The sequence below is a fragment of the Gigantopelta aegis genome, chromosome 1 (assembly GCF_016097555.1).
Source record: "Gigantopelta aegis isolate Gae_Host chromosome 1, Gae_host_genome, whole genome shotgun sequence".
Lineage (NCBI taxonomy): Eukaryota > Metazoa > Mollusca > Gastropoda > Neomphalida > Peltospiridae > Gigantopelta > Gigantopelta aegis.
In genome coordinates this window covers 30696599-30716028 of record NC_054699.1, presented here as the reverse complement: position 1 = coordinate 30716028, position 19430 = coordinate 30696599, and the positions used below count along the sequence as shown (strand labels likewise).

The following is a 19430-nucleotide window of genomic DNA, read 5'->3' as shown; positions in this document are numbered from 1 at the left end:
TATAGACTGATGGAAAGAAATAAGGGAACACATCAAATTGTAGACCAAATTTAATTCACTACTAGCATAGTAATGTCTGTATTTCATACCAAGTTGTAATATGGGATTGAATGTCTGTAGTGTTGAATGTGCTGCCTATATGTTCCCAGTCAACTTCGGACAATATGAATTGATTTTTGATGCAGTCATTATTTCTTGTTGCTATCTGTGTGATTCTTTATTTCTTTCCATCAGTATATAATCTTTATATAAATAACTCAGGAGTATCAAAATTGTCACGTGCTTATAAGCTTTGTAAACAGTCAAGATTAATACAACTTAATTCTAGTTTTATGACATCATCATAAATGGTGAATCCATAAAATTTAGTTACTACCTGGTTAAAAATATTCTGTTGATGACATTGTTATGATGCTATATTCATGATGTTTCATGATTTATTTATTTTTAAATTGTTATTTTCAGATGCTGAACTGCGCAAATCTAATGCAGCAACAGATAAACCAATGTAAGATTTTTAAGAGTTTTATGATAATATATAACTGTGAGAAACAAATTAGAGATTAAGCAAAATATTATACACTAAGTGTTAATTGTTTTTACGGCTAAGCGTGTACATGATTGTTATTATTCACCCTGACAAAACTAAAGTTTTATTAACCTTAAAAGTATGGCCCTTTATCCTTTATTTGCACAATCCACTAATAAAATAAAAAGTTATGATGAATTAGTGAACATTTCACAACTAGGTAACCCATAATTGTTCTTGAGAACTTTTAACTAACTAGCCTCACCATCAAAATTAAATGATATTCAGTGATTTTGGTATTTAATTAATATTTTTTTTAAACATTTTTTATACAGTGTTTAGCAGTAATTTTGATGAACAAGAATACAGAAAGATTATGAACCAAGATACGAAACTTGTAAACAGAAGTTATTCCTGCATAGATTTCCTACAGTGACTGCAATAAAAGCAGTTTTCTTATCAACTTAACCCGACATCACAAGGACTTATGTCATAGCCCTTGACATATTTACAATATCATAGTGCTAAGATACAAAATATGGGCCCTGGTAATAAAATCTTGCAAACAATACATACATGTAAAATTAAAGTTTGTTTTATTTAACGACACCACTAGAGCACATTGATTTTTTATCTTATCATCGGCTATTGGACATCAAACATATGGTCATTCTGACACTGTTTTTAAAAGGAAACCCGCTGTCGCCACATAGGCTACTCTTTTACGACAGGCAGCAAGGAATCTTCTCACAGGCAGGATAGCACAAACTATGGCCTTTGTTGAACCAGTTATGGATCACTGGTCAGTGCAAGTGGTTTACACCTACCCATTGAGCCTTGCGGAGCACTCACTCAGGGTTTGGAGTCGGTATCTGGATTAAAAATCCCATGCCTCGACTGGGATCCGAACCCAGTACCTACCAGCCTGTAGACCGATAGCCTAACCACGACGCCACCGAGGCCGGTATACATACATGTAGTTATTGGGTTTTCTTTTCAGTGTATTTGTTCTTGCTGGGTTTTCTTTAGTATTGATTCTAGAAGTAGAAGTAATAAAAGCTTCAGAACGTTAAATCGTTATTTTTATTTATTGTCAGCGTTGTACCCGACAATATGGGATCAGCCGACACGGTGGCCATTTCTCTTCTGAAGAAGTTTTCCGAGAAGCAGCTGCCGAAGGCGTCTGACCTGGAGTGGCTGGTGTCGGAGCAGGACGCCCCTCAGGCAGTAAGATAAATTTACACTGGCTCAGGTTGCACACCACCATTCAATTTTTCATCCTTTTCAGTTCTGTTTATATAAACAGGTTTATTAGCCAGTGACGTCAAAGTACTGTGCGCGGCCATATTTAGAATCACGTGATCGGTCCGCCATTAAGGGAGTGAAACTTGCACAATAATAACATGTGAAGGCATTGCATCTGGTTGCATTTTCAATATTTATTACCTTTTTAGTACATTTTCTGAAGGCAAAACCAGTGTGTCGGATAATTCAACCTCATTTAAAGATTGTAGATTCATATCAAAGTTGGTTGAAGTGTGTTAATCATTAAAAATGTAAATAATAAAGCATGTATATACACGTGAATACAAAAGCATAACGAATAATTTAAACTGATGCAAGCAAATATAATTTCCTTGGACACCTGTATAGCCTAATATGTTGAACTTTAAGACAGTATTTTAGCCTCAGCGGACGGGTTATCAGATGATAAAATAATAATAATAAAAATAAATTAAAAATTAAAAATAAGAGAACAATATATACAACTGGGGCCTCATTCTCTCTAACTCTGCAATCTCTCAATGCAATGCAAAAAGACTTGCAAAGATGATGCAGTATTGTTTAAGCACTTAAGAGAGATCTGTGAATTAGATCCCTGGTGAAACAAAGGCCATGGTATGTGCTATCCTGTCTGGGATGGTGGGGATAAAAGATACCTGGCTGCTAATCCATTATCTATGAAGCCGTAACCGTATGTCATATGCCATATAGCTGTGACGTTAAATAAAACAAATCTTTCATTCTTGTTTCAGTTATTGCCGTTGCCGAACTCCTATCCTGTGTCACCGGATGATGGCGAAAATGCCGATCTGCTTATGTCAGGAACAATGGTTAGTATCCAACTTGAAAGCCAGTGCTCTTTTCACTGGGAGGAGCAGGATCTAGCTCAATCTAGGCTCTCTGTCCAGGACAGAGGGTTGGTTGTTAGTGGTTAGTGAGCGAGAAGAGGGTTTAATGGTCTTACACCTACCCAAATGAGTCATTAAAAGTCGTTCTGGATGGGAGCTGGTACGGGGCTGCGAACCCTGTATCTACCAGCCTCATGTTCGATGACGTAACCACAATGCCACTTTCTTTACTGGGAGGAGATTTGGGTGAGCTAGGAATAATTGTGGCTGCTGATGTTACTTTTTATTATTACAAGTCCGTTGACGACAATAATTACCGTTATTGTTCCAAATGACATCTGTTGCTACTGCCATTTTGACAATTCAAATAGGTTAAATTGACTTTCATAACCATTTGATTAGAAGATATCTTTTTCTAAACATCTGAGTGATATCTGTTGAAGACTGTTACAGCCATTTTCAAGATTCAAATATGTCAAATCAGCCTTCAGAATCATTCGATTATAAGACATGATTACAAGACATGTTCTACATGTCAAAATTGGATTTGGTTCCATGTTGTGGTGAACTAGTTGATTAACCTGTATATTCTATTAACTGACATGCAGGATTTCTGCCAGAGGGTAAAACGGGTATGGCACCATACCCAGATTTTTGTTTTATAAAGTTGACCTTTTTACAAAATTAATTACTCTTGTCGTTAATGTATGATTTTTCTGAACTCTAACCCTAAAGTTGACCCATTTTCTTTCTGGGGAAGGCCCCGAATACCCCCTGTTGACTGGTTGTATTCAAGTCCATAGCACCATACCCACCTAAACATGACCCATTTTCTTTCTGGGGAAGGCCCCGCATACCCCCTGTTGACTGGTTGTATTCAAGTCCATAGCGCCATACCCACCTAAACATGACCCATTTTCTTTCTGGGGAAGGCCCCGAATACCCCCTGTTGACTGTGGTTGCATTCAAGTCCATAGCACCATACCCACCTAAACATGACCCATTTTCTTTCTGGGGAAGGCCCCGAATACCCCCTGTTGACTGGTTGTATTCAAGTCCATAGCACCATACCCACTTAAACATGACCCATTTTCTTTGTGGGGAAGGCCCCGAATACCCCCTGTTGACTGGTTGTATTCAAGTCCATAGCGCCATACCCACCTAAACATGACCCATTTTCTTTCTGGGGAAGGCCCCGAATACCCCCTGTTGACTGGTTGTATTCAAGTCCATAGCGCCATACCCACCTAAACATGACCCATTTTCTTTCTGGGGAAGGCCCCGAATATCCCCTGTTGACTGTGGTTGCATTCAAGTCCATAGCACCATACCCACCTAAACATGACCCATTTTCTTTCTGGGGAAGGCCCCGCATACCCCCTGTTGACTGTGGTTGCCTTCAAGTCCATAGCGTCATACCCAAAACACTGGCATGAGATTAGGTAGAACCCACAGTATAACTGTTTTACATACTAAGTGAATTCCACATTAATATACCGGGCTCAGTGGTGTCGTGGTTAGGCCATCGGTCTACAGGCTGGTAGGTACTGGGTTCGGATCCCAGTCGAGGCATGGGATTTTTGATCCAGATACCGACTCCAAACCCTGAGTGAGTGCTCCGCAAGGCTCAATGGGTAGGTGTAAACCACTTGCACTGACCAGTGATCCATAACTGGTTCAACAAATGCCATGGTTTGTGCTATCCTGCCTGTGGGAAGTGCAAATAAAAGATCCCTTGCTGCTAATCGGAAAGAGTAGTCCCATGTAGTGGCGACAATGGGTTTCCTCTCAAAATCTGTGTGGTCTTTAACCATATGTCTGATGCCATATAACCGTAAATAAAATGTGTTGAGTGCATCGTTAAATAAAACATTTCTTTCTTTTTTTCCACATTAATATTGACCTCCAATTTAATATCATTTGTTTTGCAGACACGATTAAGAGGGAACCTTGAATGGGCCCCACCAAGAGCACAGATTATATTCAACATACACCCAGCACCAAAGTATGTGAACATTTATTATATAATATTAATTATATATGTTTGGTTTCTTATAATTACGATTATAATTTTGCCATTGCTTAGGTGAACATTTATTATATAACATTAATTATATATGTTTGGTTTCTTATAATTACGATTATAATTTTGCCATTGCTTAGGTGAAGTGGTTAGTTATAATGGTTTTTGAAATTCAGCAACCATTGTTTATAATGTCAGATTATGGTTACCAGTTTAAAGAAAATAAAGCTGATAACCTATGTCATTATTGTCTTTAAAAATGGTGGTAGAAACCACTTTTTTTAATCAGCATACCACAGGCTTCATTTACACTATTTCAGTAATATAATTAATGTTAAATTCATCCATCCATCCATCCATCCAACCAACCAACCATCGAACCATCCATCCATCTATCCAGTCATCCATCCATTTATCCATCCATCCATTTATCCATCCATCCATCCATCCATCCATCCATCCATCCAACCAACCAACCATCGAACCATCCATCCATCTATCCAGTCATCCATCTATCCAACCATCCATCCATTTATCCATCCATCCATCCATCCATCCATCCATCCATTCATTGATTGAATCATCAGTCCATTCATCCTTCCATACATTCATGTATCCATTCATTTCATTCCATTCACTCTCACTCACTCACTCACTCACTCACTCACTCACTCACTCACTCACTCACTCACTCACTCACTCACTCACTCACTCACTCACTCACTCATTCATTAATTCTTTCATATAATCATTCATTCATTATAAGCTATAATGTACTATGATGTTGCATGTAAAATCAGGATTTTGTTCATTATCAGGCCATAGGATTTCAAATTTCACGGGGAAACACTTTTTCAAATCTATGCCTTGTGATCATGGGAACCCATTGGAAACTTTTGAAAAAAATAATTACATATATGTATTATTTTCGTTGAATTTTCATAACTCGATATAATAATCTTGGGAAATTAAATTTCTATTCCATTATTTTACCGGAAATTGTCGTTTCCGTGAAGTCTGAGGGCCTGCATTATAAAGTTGTGTTATTATACTAATGTTTAGGTTTTCATTTTGACAGGAGAGCTGTGGTTCTAGCCAGACAAAACTACAGATGTGCTGGGTGCGGCTTGACAGTTGTGTTATTATACTAATGTTTAGGTTTTCATTTTGACAGGAGAGCTGTGGTACTAGCCAGACAAAACTACAGATGTGCTGGGTGCGGCATGAAAGTTGAGCCAGGTATTTCTACTCAAAATTCTCGATTTAATCAAAACTGATACAAACAGTACATGTAACTAAAGTACTAATCAAAATTATACCCAGGTGATTTTCCAGTCTTATATATTATTTATGAAAATCTCTGGAAGAAAAACCATAAAAATGTGTTAGTATTATTATGACCTGTTATGGTATTCAAATAACCGGTACAAAAAATGACAATAAATTACCTGTTATAGATAGAAATATGAGATGTATTTACAATTTTACTGCAAAACATATGTAATTTGAAACGGACTATAACATCCAGGTTGATATTGATTTCACCTGACAGGTGAAATCACAAGTACTAAGTGTAAGAATACATAGCAGTCCAGCATATTAAATCAAATAACTAAAATAATTATATAAATTTGCTAACAACAAAATGACTTCTGTTGTATCCATAGAACTATAATCAATGTGCTAATAAATAATTTGTTCAAATCTTAATCTGACAAAGCAGTATATTGAACTTCATTGTATTGGACAGATGCTATCACTGTCAACCTGGGTGTTATAGTCTGTTTCAAATTACACATGTTTTGCAGTAAAATTGTAAATACATCTCATATTTCTATCTATAACAGGTCATTTAAAATCATTTTTTGTACCGGTTGTTTGAATACCGTAACAGGTCATGATAATACTGACATATTTTTATGGTTTTTATTCCAGAGATTTTCATAAATAATATATAAGACTGGAAAATCACATGGGTATAATTGTGATTAGTACTTTTTTTTTTAAACTTTAAAGTGTGGTATTTATAAATAAATAAATTTCTCATTATAGTCATTAACAGTTTAAACACATCTCATTGGTCTAGCTGTATGTATATAAGTTTGTTAATTTCTCATTGAAAGTAAAGTTAACGTCGTCGGGGGAATGCCACATCTGATGATATCACTTTATACCGGTGCTTTGTATTATTGAACATTGTCATACAAGAACCAAAGAAAAGAATTAAAAATAAAATACGATCTTGTATGTGTTTTCACTAATAAACATGTTTCAAATTAGTTGTGTGGATTGTCCGTTATTTCTTTTGGGTTCATCGGGGGATGTACAAAGAAAGACATGTTTTATTTACAGTTATATGGTTAAGGACCACACAGATTTTGAGAGGAAACCCGCTGTCGCCACTACATGGGCTACTCTTTCAGATTAGCAGCAAGGGATCTTTTATTTGCACTTCCCACAGGCAGGATAGCACAAACCATGGCCTTTGTGGAACCAGTTATGGATCACTGGTCGGTGCAAGTGGTTTACACCTACCCATTGAGCCTTGCGAAGCATTTACTCAGGGTTTGGAGTCGGTATCTGGATTAAAAATCCCATGCCTCAACTGGGATCTGAACCCAGTACCTACCAGCCTGCAGACCGATGGCCTAACCACGACGCCACCGAGGCTGGTCAGGGGATGTACAAAACAAAGCCTGGCAAAAAACGTTTACTCATTCACACAGTCTGGTTCAACAAAGGCCATGGTTTGTGCTATCCTGCCTGTGGGAAGTGCAAATAAAAGATGCCTTGCTGCTAATCGGAAAGAGTAGCCCATGTAGTGGCGACAGCGGGTTTCCTCTCAAAATCTGTGTGGTCCATAACCATAATGTCTGACGCCATATAACCGTAAATAAAATGTGTCGAGTGCGTCGTTAAATAAAACCTTTTTTTTTTTTTTTTCCATTCACACATTCTGTACAGGATATTTTTTTGTTCATATCACAATGAATGGGAATGGGAAACTCAATTAACGTGCCCATATCCAAAAGAGGTTCAGGCATGCACATCCCGGGTCTGATCTCTGACTCCGCCAGAGAGCAGTCCCGAAATGGGGGGTGGGAGGGGGGGGCATCACGACGAACCTAAAACAAATGGCAGTCAATCCCTTGTAGCATTTTTGTCCAATAATTACATTGAATTAAAATATATTAATGTCAGAAGATACATTATTACATAAACCAAATATATTCTGCAGGTTTTTGTTACATTCCATGTAGACTAAACTAAAAGTAGTTTTGATTCTTGTTTCTCCTGAAAAATGGTCAAATGAATTGTGATTATTTGTTTAAGTACTATTAAAGTTTTGGTTTTATGGTTTTAAGTAGAGAATATTGATTATTGGATGTCAGACATTGGATATTTGTGACAGTCTTTAGAGAAAACCTACATTTTTTTCAATTAGCAGAAAGCAGCCTTTTATATGCATTTTCCACAGACAGGACAGCACATACCATGGCCTTTGATAGACCAGTTGAGGAACACTGGTTGAGACAAGGAAGGCCAAAAGCTAAACAATAGTTTGAAATAATTTACAACTTTTTGTTTATAAAATATTATCATATTTTAGCTGCTTTTACTTTGTTTTTATTAACTAATTATTCTATAAAAATCGTGATAATAATTTAATCTGTTACTACATATATGTGATGATATATATATATATATATTTTTTTTTTTGGCCTATCATTTACATTTTACCTTTTTCACTCCAGCTTACATGAAAAGATTTCGATACTGTGAATACCTTGGCAAATACTTCTGTCAGTGTTGTCATGGAAATGCCATTGATCATATACCGGGTCGGATCCTACAGAAGTGGGACTTCACCAAGTATTACGTATCGAATTTCTCGCGAGACCTGCTGGCGAGGATACAGGGCGACCCGCTGTTCAGCATACAGGACATAAACCCGGTATTGTACCGGCGGGTGAAGAACCTCGAACGCGTGCGAGACTGTAGGAAGCAGCTTCATTACTTGAAAAGTTTCATTAAGATATGCAAAAGTGCTAGCAGGTACATGTATGTTACATTAGAATAGTTCTTTTCAACATTACCTGTCCTCAACAAGTGCACCTCCCCCTTCCCCCCCCCCCCCCCCCCCCCCCCCCCCCCCCCCCCCCCATGCAAATGGTCTGGTCCGAACATCCCAACAGCCAATGGGATGGCCTAGAATTCTTCTACTGTATGCTCCTTGTAGTTCCGGTCATGTGACTATAAGTTCCTTCTTTTTCCTTGAGCTCATCGCTCCAGTTTGTTGTCTTTTGTGAATTTATCGATGTATAATTAAATTTCTGTTACATTCTTTACAACATAACATCATCCCATTGGTCGAGATGTAGCAACGGGAGTTTGTTCATTTCTCGATGAACGTAAAAATTATGTTATCAGGGAATGTCATATCTGACGATGTCATTTTATATGGGCAAGTTGTCTTATTGAACGTTACTGTTTAATGACCAGAAATAAGTCAAAATAAAATACGAACTTTTAGTGTTATTATTAGCAAGTATGATTCAAATTTAATTATAAGTATTGTCTGTTATTTCTTTTACGTTTATTTCTTCGCCGATTCAGTTTGTGGATGATTTTTTTTTTTCATACCCCAATGAATGTAAAGAAATAACAGACAGTGCTTATATAACCGTCACAAATTGTATAAAATCACGCAGCATAATGAAGCGATTTTATACTAAATTTGTGACTGCTTTACATAGATAAATTCACACAAAAATGACAAATAAAATGCAAATGTTTTAATGTATAGTTTTTCATGGTACAATTAATTTGGTAAAAAGTCTGGCAAATTGAGCCTAAAATATTTCCCAAGACATTGATCATTTTAACACTCACAAAAACAAAATGAAATTCAAACAGAATAATTTTAAATACATTAAATAAAAATAAATTCATATTCGCATTTCTTTTGTTCAGCGGCGGGAATGTAGCCCAGTGGTAAAGCATTCACTTGATGCGCAGTCGGTCTAAGATTTGGGCTATTTCTCATTCCAGCCAGTGCTCCACAACTGGTGTAACAAAAGACTGGGTTTGTACTATCCTCTCTGTGGGATGGTGCACATAAAAGATTGCTTTGCTACTAATGGAAAAATGTGGCAGGTTTTCTCTCGAAGATTACTTGTCAGAATTACCAAATGTTTGACATCCAATAGCTGATGATTAGTAAATCAATGTGCTCTAGTGGTGTTGTTAAACAAAACAAACATTTTAGCAACCGATGAAATCATAATGTACCTTGCTGCTAATAGAAAAGAGTAGCCCATGAAGTGGTGACAACGGGTTTCCTCTCTCTATATATATATTTGTGGTCCTTAACCATATGTTTGACGGCATATAACCGTAAATAAAATGTGTTAAGTACGTCATTAAATAAAACATTTCCTTCCTGCGTTTGTTCAGAATATCTGCTCGGTAAAACAAGTCACTGTGCCTGTTGTTACAGACATTTTAAAAATGTTGGTTTGAAATTTAAATGAGACCTTGTCTTTTCACTCTAGATTATATGACCATATAACCGTAAATAAAATGTGTTGAGTGCGTTGTTAAATAAAACATTTCTTTCTTTTCTAGATTATATGAAGAAATGGATAAATTACCCAGACATTGGTTTGATGATGTGAACATGTTTTCATTACAAGATCTCTTACAGGTAATTTAGTCAATAGATTATAATTATTCACGTGGAAATTAAAAAAAAAACTTTTGATGTTCAGTAGCAGTTTTTCTTCTTCTGGTATTTGTATTTGGTGGTATCGACAGTGCTGTTACAGAAAGCAGTGACTGTATAACTATTTATAATTCTGGTATTTGTATTTGGTGGTATCGACAGTGCTGTTACAGAAAGCAGTGACTGTATAACTATTTATAATTCTGGTATTTGTATTTGGTGGTATCGACAGTGCTGTTACAGAAAGCAGTGACTGTATAACTATTTATAATTCTGGTATTTGTATTTGGTGGTATCGACAGTGCTGTTACAGAAAGCAGTGACTGAATAACTATTTATAATTCTGGTATTTGTATTTGGTGGTATCGACAGTGCTGTTACAGAAAGCAGTGACTGAATAACTATTTATAATTCTGGTATTTGTATTTGGTGGTATCGACAGTGCTGTTACAGAAAGCAGTGACTGTATAACTATTTATAATTCTGGTATTTGTATTTGGTGGTATCGACAGTGCTGTTACAGAAAGCAGTGACTGTATAACTATTTATAATTCTGGTATTTGTATTTGGTGGTATCGACAGTGCTGTTACAGAAAGCAGTGACTGTATAACTATTTATAATTCTGGTATTTGTATTTGGTGGTATCGACAGTGCTGTTACAGAAAGCAGTGACTGAATAACTATTTATAATTCTGGTATTTGTATTTGGTGGTATCGACAGTGCTGTTACAGAAAGCAGTGACTGAATAACTATTTATAATTCTGGTATTTGTATTTGGTGGTATCGACAGTGCTGTTACAGAAAGCAGTGACTGTATAACTATTTATAATTCTGGTATTTGTATTTGGTGGTATCGACAGTGCTGTTACAGAAAGCAGTGACTGAATAACTATTTATAATTCTGGTATTTGTATTTGGTGGTATCGACAGTGCTGTTACAGAAAGCAGTGACTGTATAACTATTTATAATTCTGGTATTTGTATTTGGTGGTATCGACAGTGCTGTTACAGAAAGCAGTGACTGTATAACTATTTATAATTCTGGTATTTGTATTTGGTGGTATCGACAGTGCTGTTACAGAAAGCCGTGACTGTATAACTATTTATAATTCTGGTATTTGTATTTGGTGGTATCGACAGTGCTGTTACAGAAAGCAGTGACTGTATAACTATTTATAATTCTGCATACATTTGCTCATCCCAGTCTTTTTCAGATAGTTAAAGGGACACACCCTAGTTTCAACCCGTGAATATTAACACTAAGTTTAGTTAATCTACAAACTTATAACACATTTGGATAAAGTTACAACTGAGTGAAACATGAGTCTGTGACTTTGAAATAGTGAAATACCCTCTAAAAATAGCCTAAAACTCGACTTCATAACTGTTACTTCTCAGACGCACGTGCGGTTTTTAAAATATGAGAAATGCATTTTGTGATATTAAAAATATCAGGATGACTATAAACACTTCGAATGTACGGAAATGGATAATCTAAACCATGCAGTTGAAGTAAAGTATGATTTTAGTTATGAAAAACGGCTATAAAAGTCAAAAATATACCTTAGTGTTTAACAGCTAGGGTACATCCCTTTAAAATTAAAATTTAAGATTTTTTTTTTTAAACATTAAAACTTAATTTTCTGAAAGACATGATTTTGTCTGGTGGACAGCCCTTGATATTGTCTGTAATAATATTTAATATTTACTTTTGTCACAGTGTATTTTTAAATTTTTTAAGTCTATACATACTGTTTACTATTGTTTGTGCAGGTAAAGAATGGCGAGATGGTCTCTAGGATGCAGATTGTGGTTTCCCACGCCGTCCGACACATCAAGGACTGTGAGTTCTGTCAGGGTCTCGGGTTCATCTGTGAAATCTGTCACAACAACAAGGTCATCTACCCATTCCAGCTCCACAGTGTTTCCGTCTGCTCAGGTAATCACGGTTTAACTTACCTTTACAGGGTTCGTACAGAAAACCTTGAAAAGTATGGAATTTTGAAAATCCATTTTCCAGACCTGGAAAAAGTATGGAAAAGTACCTTTTTTGTGAGTTGGTTTGGAAAAAGTATGGAAATTCGTCTTTAGGACTCATGTAGAAAATTTTGGTTGGGTGAAACAGGTGGAATCTGATGAAGTCTTCCGATCTCGGAACTAACGTACATTTGGGAAATCGAGACTAACAATTGCCGACATTTACCGAAGATTTGAAATACACGCTTGCGCAATGCATATGACAAAAAGATTGTCCATTTTGTCAAATTTTCCAAAAATATGGAGAGATGTATTTACTGATTATTGAGTAATGCAAGTGTCTTGGAAAAAGTCTGGAAAAGGTCTGGATTTTTTTTGTTTCCAAGGTTTATGAACCCTGCCTTTAACACTCACCAATAGCCTACAGTGTATTTAACATTCATTCACTATCAGCTAAAATATGTACTGTCACCGATGAAACCTTTTGACAGTCAGAGCTTGAAATATCCCACACATAAACATTCATAAAAATTCCACCATAACTAGTTTGAGCACTTTTGTTTTAAAAACAGCTTTATTTTGGAATGATCAACAATGTTTTTAAAAACCCAAACAGTACAAATAACATTATTTTCCTTAAAAAATTCCAGTGGGGCTGGGATCGGGGTGAGGGATTCGGGATTGGGGTGGGGTGGGTGTCATTATTCCCACATCTCTGTATGTATTGATACTAATGTACTAAAATAACCTGCATGTCAAACGTGACGAACTAGTCAAACAAATCACACTAAGATATGTGATATTTTATTGAATACAAAGCCAAAATGACAGTCCCGTTTTAATGCCGTCCATTTTAGAACTAACATGAAAGTACACCACCACCACAGTATCCTTAAATCATAAATTTCTTTTATAGAATTTTATTTAATTTCACAGAACATCATCTCTTTTTGCCAAAATGTTTTTCTTTTTTCTACCTACGTTGACACAAACATAAATTATACATGTGTACATGAAAAACGTTTTGAAAATTAAAAGCAGACTTAATGGCTATAACCTATATAGACGGACGGTATTTTGTTATGTCACTGTGTATGTTTTAGTGCTAAACCTATACTTAGTGACGTCATACCACTGTCATTCTGCAAGTTAACAAGTCTACCGCTGCTCAATATAGTGGCGCTTCGTGCTATAGACCGGCCTCGGTGGCGTTGTGGTTAGGCCATCGGTCTACAGGCTGGTAGGTACTGGCATGGCATTTTTAATCCAGATACCGACCCCTGAGTGAGTGCTCTGCAAGGCTCAATGGGTAGGTGTAAACCACTTGCACCAACCAGTGATCCATAAATGGTTCAACAAAGGCCATGGTTTTTGCTATCCTGCCTGTGGGAAGCGCAAATAAAAGATCCCTTGCTGCTAATCTGAAAGAGTAGCCCATGTAGTGGCGACAGCGGGTTTCTTCTCAAACTCTGTGTGGTCCTTAACCATATGTCTGACACCATATAACCATAAATAAAATGTGTTGAGTGCGTCGTTAAATAAAACATTTTTTTCTTTTTTTCTTTCGTGCTATAGTATCATTTCCCCTTAAAGTTTCATTCCAATATTTTATTCATTGACTACCAAGAAGTGGAATCGAACTCAGTCACTAAGAGCACTCGTCTGAGGTGCATTGTTCACAGAATCAAACCTCCTCAGTGGTCCCATTTTCTGATTGTTCCTTTTTTTTCCCATTCCAGCCAGTGCTCCATGACTGGTATATCAAAGGCCACTGAATGTGCATTGTGGGAAAGTGTAAATAATTTAATTTAATTTCAACTTATTTTCATGTTTATATCCAGTTAAGGTTCAAACATGCTGACCTTGGCACACACCTGAGCTATCTGTGCTGTCTGTCCAGGACAGTGGGTTTAGTTGTTAGTGGTTAGTGAGAGAGAAGAGGCTGTAGGGTGTATACTACCAAATCAAATCCCATAGACGACAATAGTAACATATGTGGCTAAAACTCCTACCTGCAATGTATCAATTGACATAGACGCCACGGATATAAATACTACCACCCCTCACCCTTAAAGTGAATCACAAAAAAGTGGGTGTCAAGCTGCTCATTTCTGAGATAACGGGTAGCGTCTATGACTACCCTAGTCCCGCACAAAATTTGAGTACTTTTTTTTACAGGTACCCCATACATGTTTCAAGCACAAGGCTACTTGACACAGTGGTACTAGATGAAATAAAATTGCATACATTTTTAGCCCAGATGAAACTAATTTTTTTTATAACCAACACACTCACATTTATAACCAATCACAGGACTTGTGGTGTTCACTTCTCTATTAAAAGTTGGGTGCACCTCGAACTTTGACCTAGCCGGAAGTTATTTGGTTTAGTACTACCTGTAGCGGTCTTATACCTGCCCAATGAGTCGTTAAAACTCGCTCTGGGTGGGAGCCGGTACTGGACTGCGAACCCTGTACCTACCAGCCTTATAGCCGATAGCTTAACCACGACACCACCAAGGCCGGTGTATATATAAAAGATCCTTTTTTGCTAATGGAAAAATGTGATCCTGTAAATGATATCCCAAATTTAATGCTCAAAAACAATTACCATATGTTAAGCCAGAATAGTTTATTAATCACTGGCTATTGCTGAAATTATTTTAAAATGTGTAGTTGTTAGTAACCGTGGTGTCTTCCCATATGTTACATAATATGAATATATGTTTTTCTTTTTGTCTAGGTTGCCATGCAACGTTTCACAGACAATGCTTTGATCCTGGCAAGTGTCCCAAATGTGTAAGAATTGAAGCCAGGTAAGTTCACTCGTTAACCTGTTAGATTTGGGGCGGGACGTAGCCCAGTGGTAAAGCATTCGCTCGATGCGCGGTCAGTCTAAGATCGATCCCCGTTGGTGGACCCATTGGGCTATTTCTCGTTCCAGCCAGTGCACCACAACTGGTACATCAAAGGCCGTGGTATGTGTTATCCTGTCTATGCATATAAAAGATCCCTTGCTGCTAATCAGAAAGAATAGCCCATTGCGTGGTGGCAGCGGGTTTCCTCCCTCAACATCTGTGTGGTCCTTAACCATATGTCTGAGGCCATATAACCATAAATAAAATGTGTTGAGTGCGTCGATAAATAAAACATTTCTTTCGTTTCATACTTTAAAGGGACGGACCCTAGTTTTATAAACTTTAAGGCTTATTTGTCACTATTTGAGCCGATGGGCCGGACGTAGCCCAGTGGTAAAGCGCTTACTTGATGCACGGTTGGTCTAGGATTGATCACCATCGGTAGGCCCATTGGGCTATTTCTCGTACCAGCCAGTGCACCATGACTGGTATATCAAAGGCCGTGGTATGTGGTCTGTGGAATGGTGCATATAAAAGATCTCTTGCTACTAATGAAAAAATGTAGCTGTGTTTTTTCTCAGACTATATCTTATGTCAGAATTACCAAATGTTTGACATCCAATAGCCTACGATTAATAATCAATGTGCTCTAGTGGTGTTGTTAACCAAAACAAACTTTTAACTATTGGAGCCGATGGCTGATTAAGAAATGTTACAGCATATGTACGTTTTTATGTAAATTAGTTATCTTGATCATGTGGCCCGAGTAACTGAATTGAAGTCATGTCTTGGTTTGTCTAACAAATAATTGACTGTAATCCTGTCAAAATAAAACAAGGATGACATTTGCCACTTTTTTTTTCATCAGAAAACGAACGGCGGACGTTGAATTGTCATCATCTCCAGATTCAGGGGAGACAACTACCATAGTAACAATAGCAGAACCTTCCATCTGTAGAATTGAGGAACAAACGGAGGACCACGATTCCTGACCCCAGACGCTCGTCTCCTAGGCAACCTGCTGGTGTTCACTTTCAGTTGGAATAGTTAATAATTACACAGATGAAAATTGTCAAGATTTTCCCAGAGTTTAGTGCTACTTTAAAACTGTTCGTATCTGGATTTTAGTGCCACCCCAAAACTGTTCCTGGCTGAATTTTAGTGCTTCCCAAAAACTGTTCTAGTCTGGATTTTAGTGCCACCCAAAAACTTTTCATGTCTGAAGTTTAGCGCCACCCAAAAACTGTTTATGTCTGAAGTTTAGTGCTACCCCAAAACTGTTCATGTCTGAAGTTTAGTGTTACTCCAAAACTGTTCCTGTTTTCCATAAACACACTATTTGTTTTAAGCCTGATAAATGTAGACTTCAGAACTTAAAACTGGAGTTGTGCCTCATTGCATATAATAATACTAATGGGAGATTTGTAACAAGCTGTACTCACATGCGCTGGATCTGGCCTCTGTGGTGTTGTGGTTAAGCCATTGGACATAAGACTGTTAGGTACTGGGTTCACAGCCTGGTACCGGCCCCCACCCAGAGCTATTTTTAACGACCGGTGGGTAAGTGTAAGACCACTACACCTTCTTCTTTCTCACTAATCACTACCAACTAACCCACTGTCCTGTACAGACAGCCCAGATAGCTGAGGTGTTTGCCCAGGACAGCGTGCTTGAACCTTAATTGGATATAAGCACAAAAATCATTTGAAATGAAACGTGCTGGAGGGTTGGATATAGCTTGGTGGTAAAGCTCAATTGACCTACAATAGGTCATTATGATCTATTTCCTTCATAGGACTAGTGTTTTTCCCATTCCAGCCAGTACTCTACAAATTGTACATCAAAGGCTGTGGTATGTACTGTCTTGTCCTCTGGAAAGCTCATATAAAAGATCCTTTGCTGCTTTTAATTAGTAGTAGTAGTAGCCTATGTGGTGGAAACGGGTTTCCTCTCTACCAAGTATTAAAATAACCATATATATGTTACATATGTTACATGTACATAAGAAATACTGGTGATTAAAAATGTGGATGTTAACAAATACTCCTTTCTTTTCCTCATTGGTGCAGCACTCGAATGAGAAGTGAATGTTTATTCATTATGTTATTTATTATTCCAACCAGTACTCCACCACTGGTATATCAATGTCTGTGGTATGTGTTGTCCTGTCTGGGCATATATATATATAACAGATTCAGTCGGATCATTTTAATTCTGAACAGGATGTTCACTGGTTCAGAAAAGACATTGTACATAGAGAATAACTGGTTACTGTCTTAAGATATCTGGTGTATCCTGCAGAGGCTAGAATAGCAAATCAATCAATCAAGTTTTTGTGAGAGAATGAGAAAATTTATGAAATTTTAGGGAAGTATCGGGAATTATTTTATACTGAAGAATAGTACGTTGTCTGGTTTTTGTGGGGTTTTTTCATTGGAAGTATAATGGTGTATTTGAATAATACAGCTGTAGTGATTTCCCAAGAATTTTACACGGCATGGTAGACCAAACACTTTTATGGCATTTTTACCATTTTCGGGGCACTTGTTTTTCATTAAAAATACACAAAAATTAATTGAAATAAACATTAATGTAATTTATGTGCTTGCTTAAATGCACATTTTATTAATTAATAATACCTTTTTGGGTGTTTTATAAAGGCAATTTTAGAATTAATGACTGAAAAAGGCTTGTTTAATCTCAGGGCAGCATTGTGCTGATTAAAGCAAGATGGTGCTAGACTATTGAGGCATGGTGCTGCACCATGCTAAAACAAGCTAGGGAAAACACTAAGCTGATTTGTATGGATATAATTAATTAATATTAATATTTAAAATTAATTGAAAACCTCTCAAACAGTGCAATGCTTAAAGTAGTTGTCAACAACCGATGCAAATAAATACATGCAATATATGAAAATATGGAATATTGGACAACTCAGGGAATCTGTTACATAATAAGTGGAGGAGGTCACAAGAGGTAATTTGTTGGGTTCTATTGTTACGTTTTTGTTCTAATTACTTGTGTGTGTATATATATATGTTCGTTCAATATTTCTGTAGGGGTCATTTCAAAATTATGTAACACTATTATTGGGAAACTGACAACCAGTCAATCTAATTAAAATTAGCTCCACTGGTTAATTACTATTACCTGTGGATTTAACAGCACCCAGTTGGAGCTCATGTCCAGTTGACCTTTCATTTGACCAATCAAAACCTTACTTGCAAAATCCTGCCAGTGATTTGAAAAGAATTTGAAAACATTCGGGATTATGCCGAGGGTATATGAAATGATTTGGGTGAATTACGAAGTATGCTGGAAACTAATTTCAATATAAAATTGTATATAAAATTCGTTTCAAGATGAAAAAAAACCCTTGTGATGGTATAGCCATAAAATCTGTTTATACTAGTATAAAATCCAGAGTTTATTACTACACTTTTCCTGCTGTTTTTTAATGTTGAAATAGTTCACCTATTGCATAAATAGTCTCGTCCAATATTTTTAGAATTTGTATGCTCCAGAATAAATTTATAAAAGGTGAAGTGTAATTGGTTGATATTTAAATTGCTATTTATAGATGAAATGTCATCTGGACATAGGGAGTCCACGCAATGCTGTTAGATCTACTGGTAGACCAGTAGAGCTAATTTTAATCAGATTGACAACCAGTTATTCCTCAATCAATGTAAACCTTCTGTTTGAAATTAAAGAATAACTACTACTGATCGGCCCATACACTATAATACATGTACTTGGCATCAGTTTTGGTTTGAGAAGAGATTGTACATGGACAATAACTGGTTACTGTTTTAGGATATCGGATATATCCTGTGAAGGTTAGAAAGGCGAAAACCACAAGGCTCTGCCGAGCAGCAAAAAGCTGATATTTTAAAACTCTAACCAGTTATTTCATTTATCCTGCTATCCCCCCAATTTTTTTTAATTTTTTTAAGTGATAAAAATGTTTTGTGACTGTAAAGTGAATATACGTGTGTTAAAAATGATTGCATAAACCCCCCCCCCACCCCCATAATGTATCCTTTATGTAATTTTCAAATGACCCCAATTTAATTTTATTTACCTTCCAAAGTTCCAGTGTGTACAAAAAATATTTTCTGCAAATGGTTTTGTTGTGATTGGATAAAACCTAATCTATTTATTTTCAAAATATCTTTCTAC

General features: G+C 36.7%; 1 protein-coding gene across 2 annotated transcripts in view; it reads left to right on the top strand.

Annotated features, from left to right (window-relative positions):
- The window catches only part of LOC121373600 (run domain Beclin-1-interacting and cysteine-rich domain-containing protein-like), a 67519-nt gene extending 49656 nt beyond the window's left edge, over positions 1-17863 (top strand). For both annotated transcript variants that reach the window (XM_041500303.1, XM_041500295.1), the window contains 10 exons: positions 466-508; positions 1627-1756; positions 2566-2643; positions 4593-4666; positions 5859-5923; positions 8440-8740; positions 10313-10391; positions 12185-12350; positions 15131-15203; positions 16114-17863. In XM_041500303.1, coding sequence (XP_041356237.1) covers positions 466-508; positions 1627-1756; positions 2566-2643; positions 4593-4666; positions 5859-5923; positions 8440-8740; positions 10313-10391; positions 12185-12350; positions 15131-15203; positions 16114-16237 — 1133 coding nt within the window. In that variant the 3' untranslated portion in view covers positions 16238-17863. The remainder of the gene's footprint in view (positions 1-465; positions 509-1626; positions 1757-2565; positions 2644-4592; positions 4667-5858; positions 5924-8439; positions 8741-10312; positions 10392-12184; positions 12351-15130; positions 15204-16113) is intronic.
- Positions 17864-19430: the final 1567 nt, after the last annotated feature.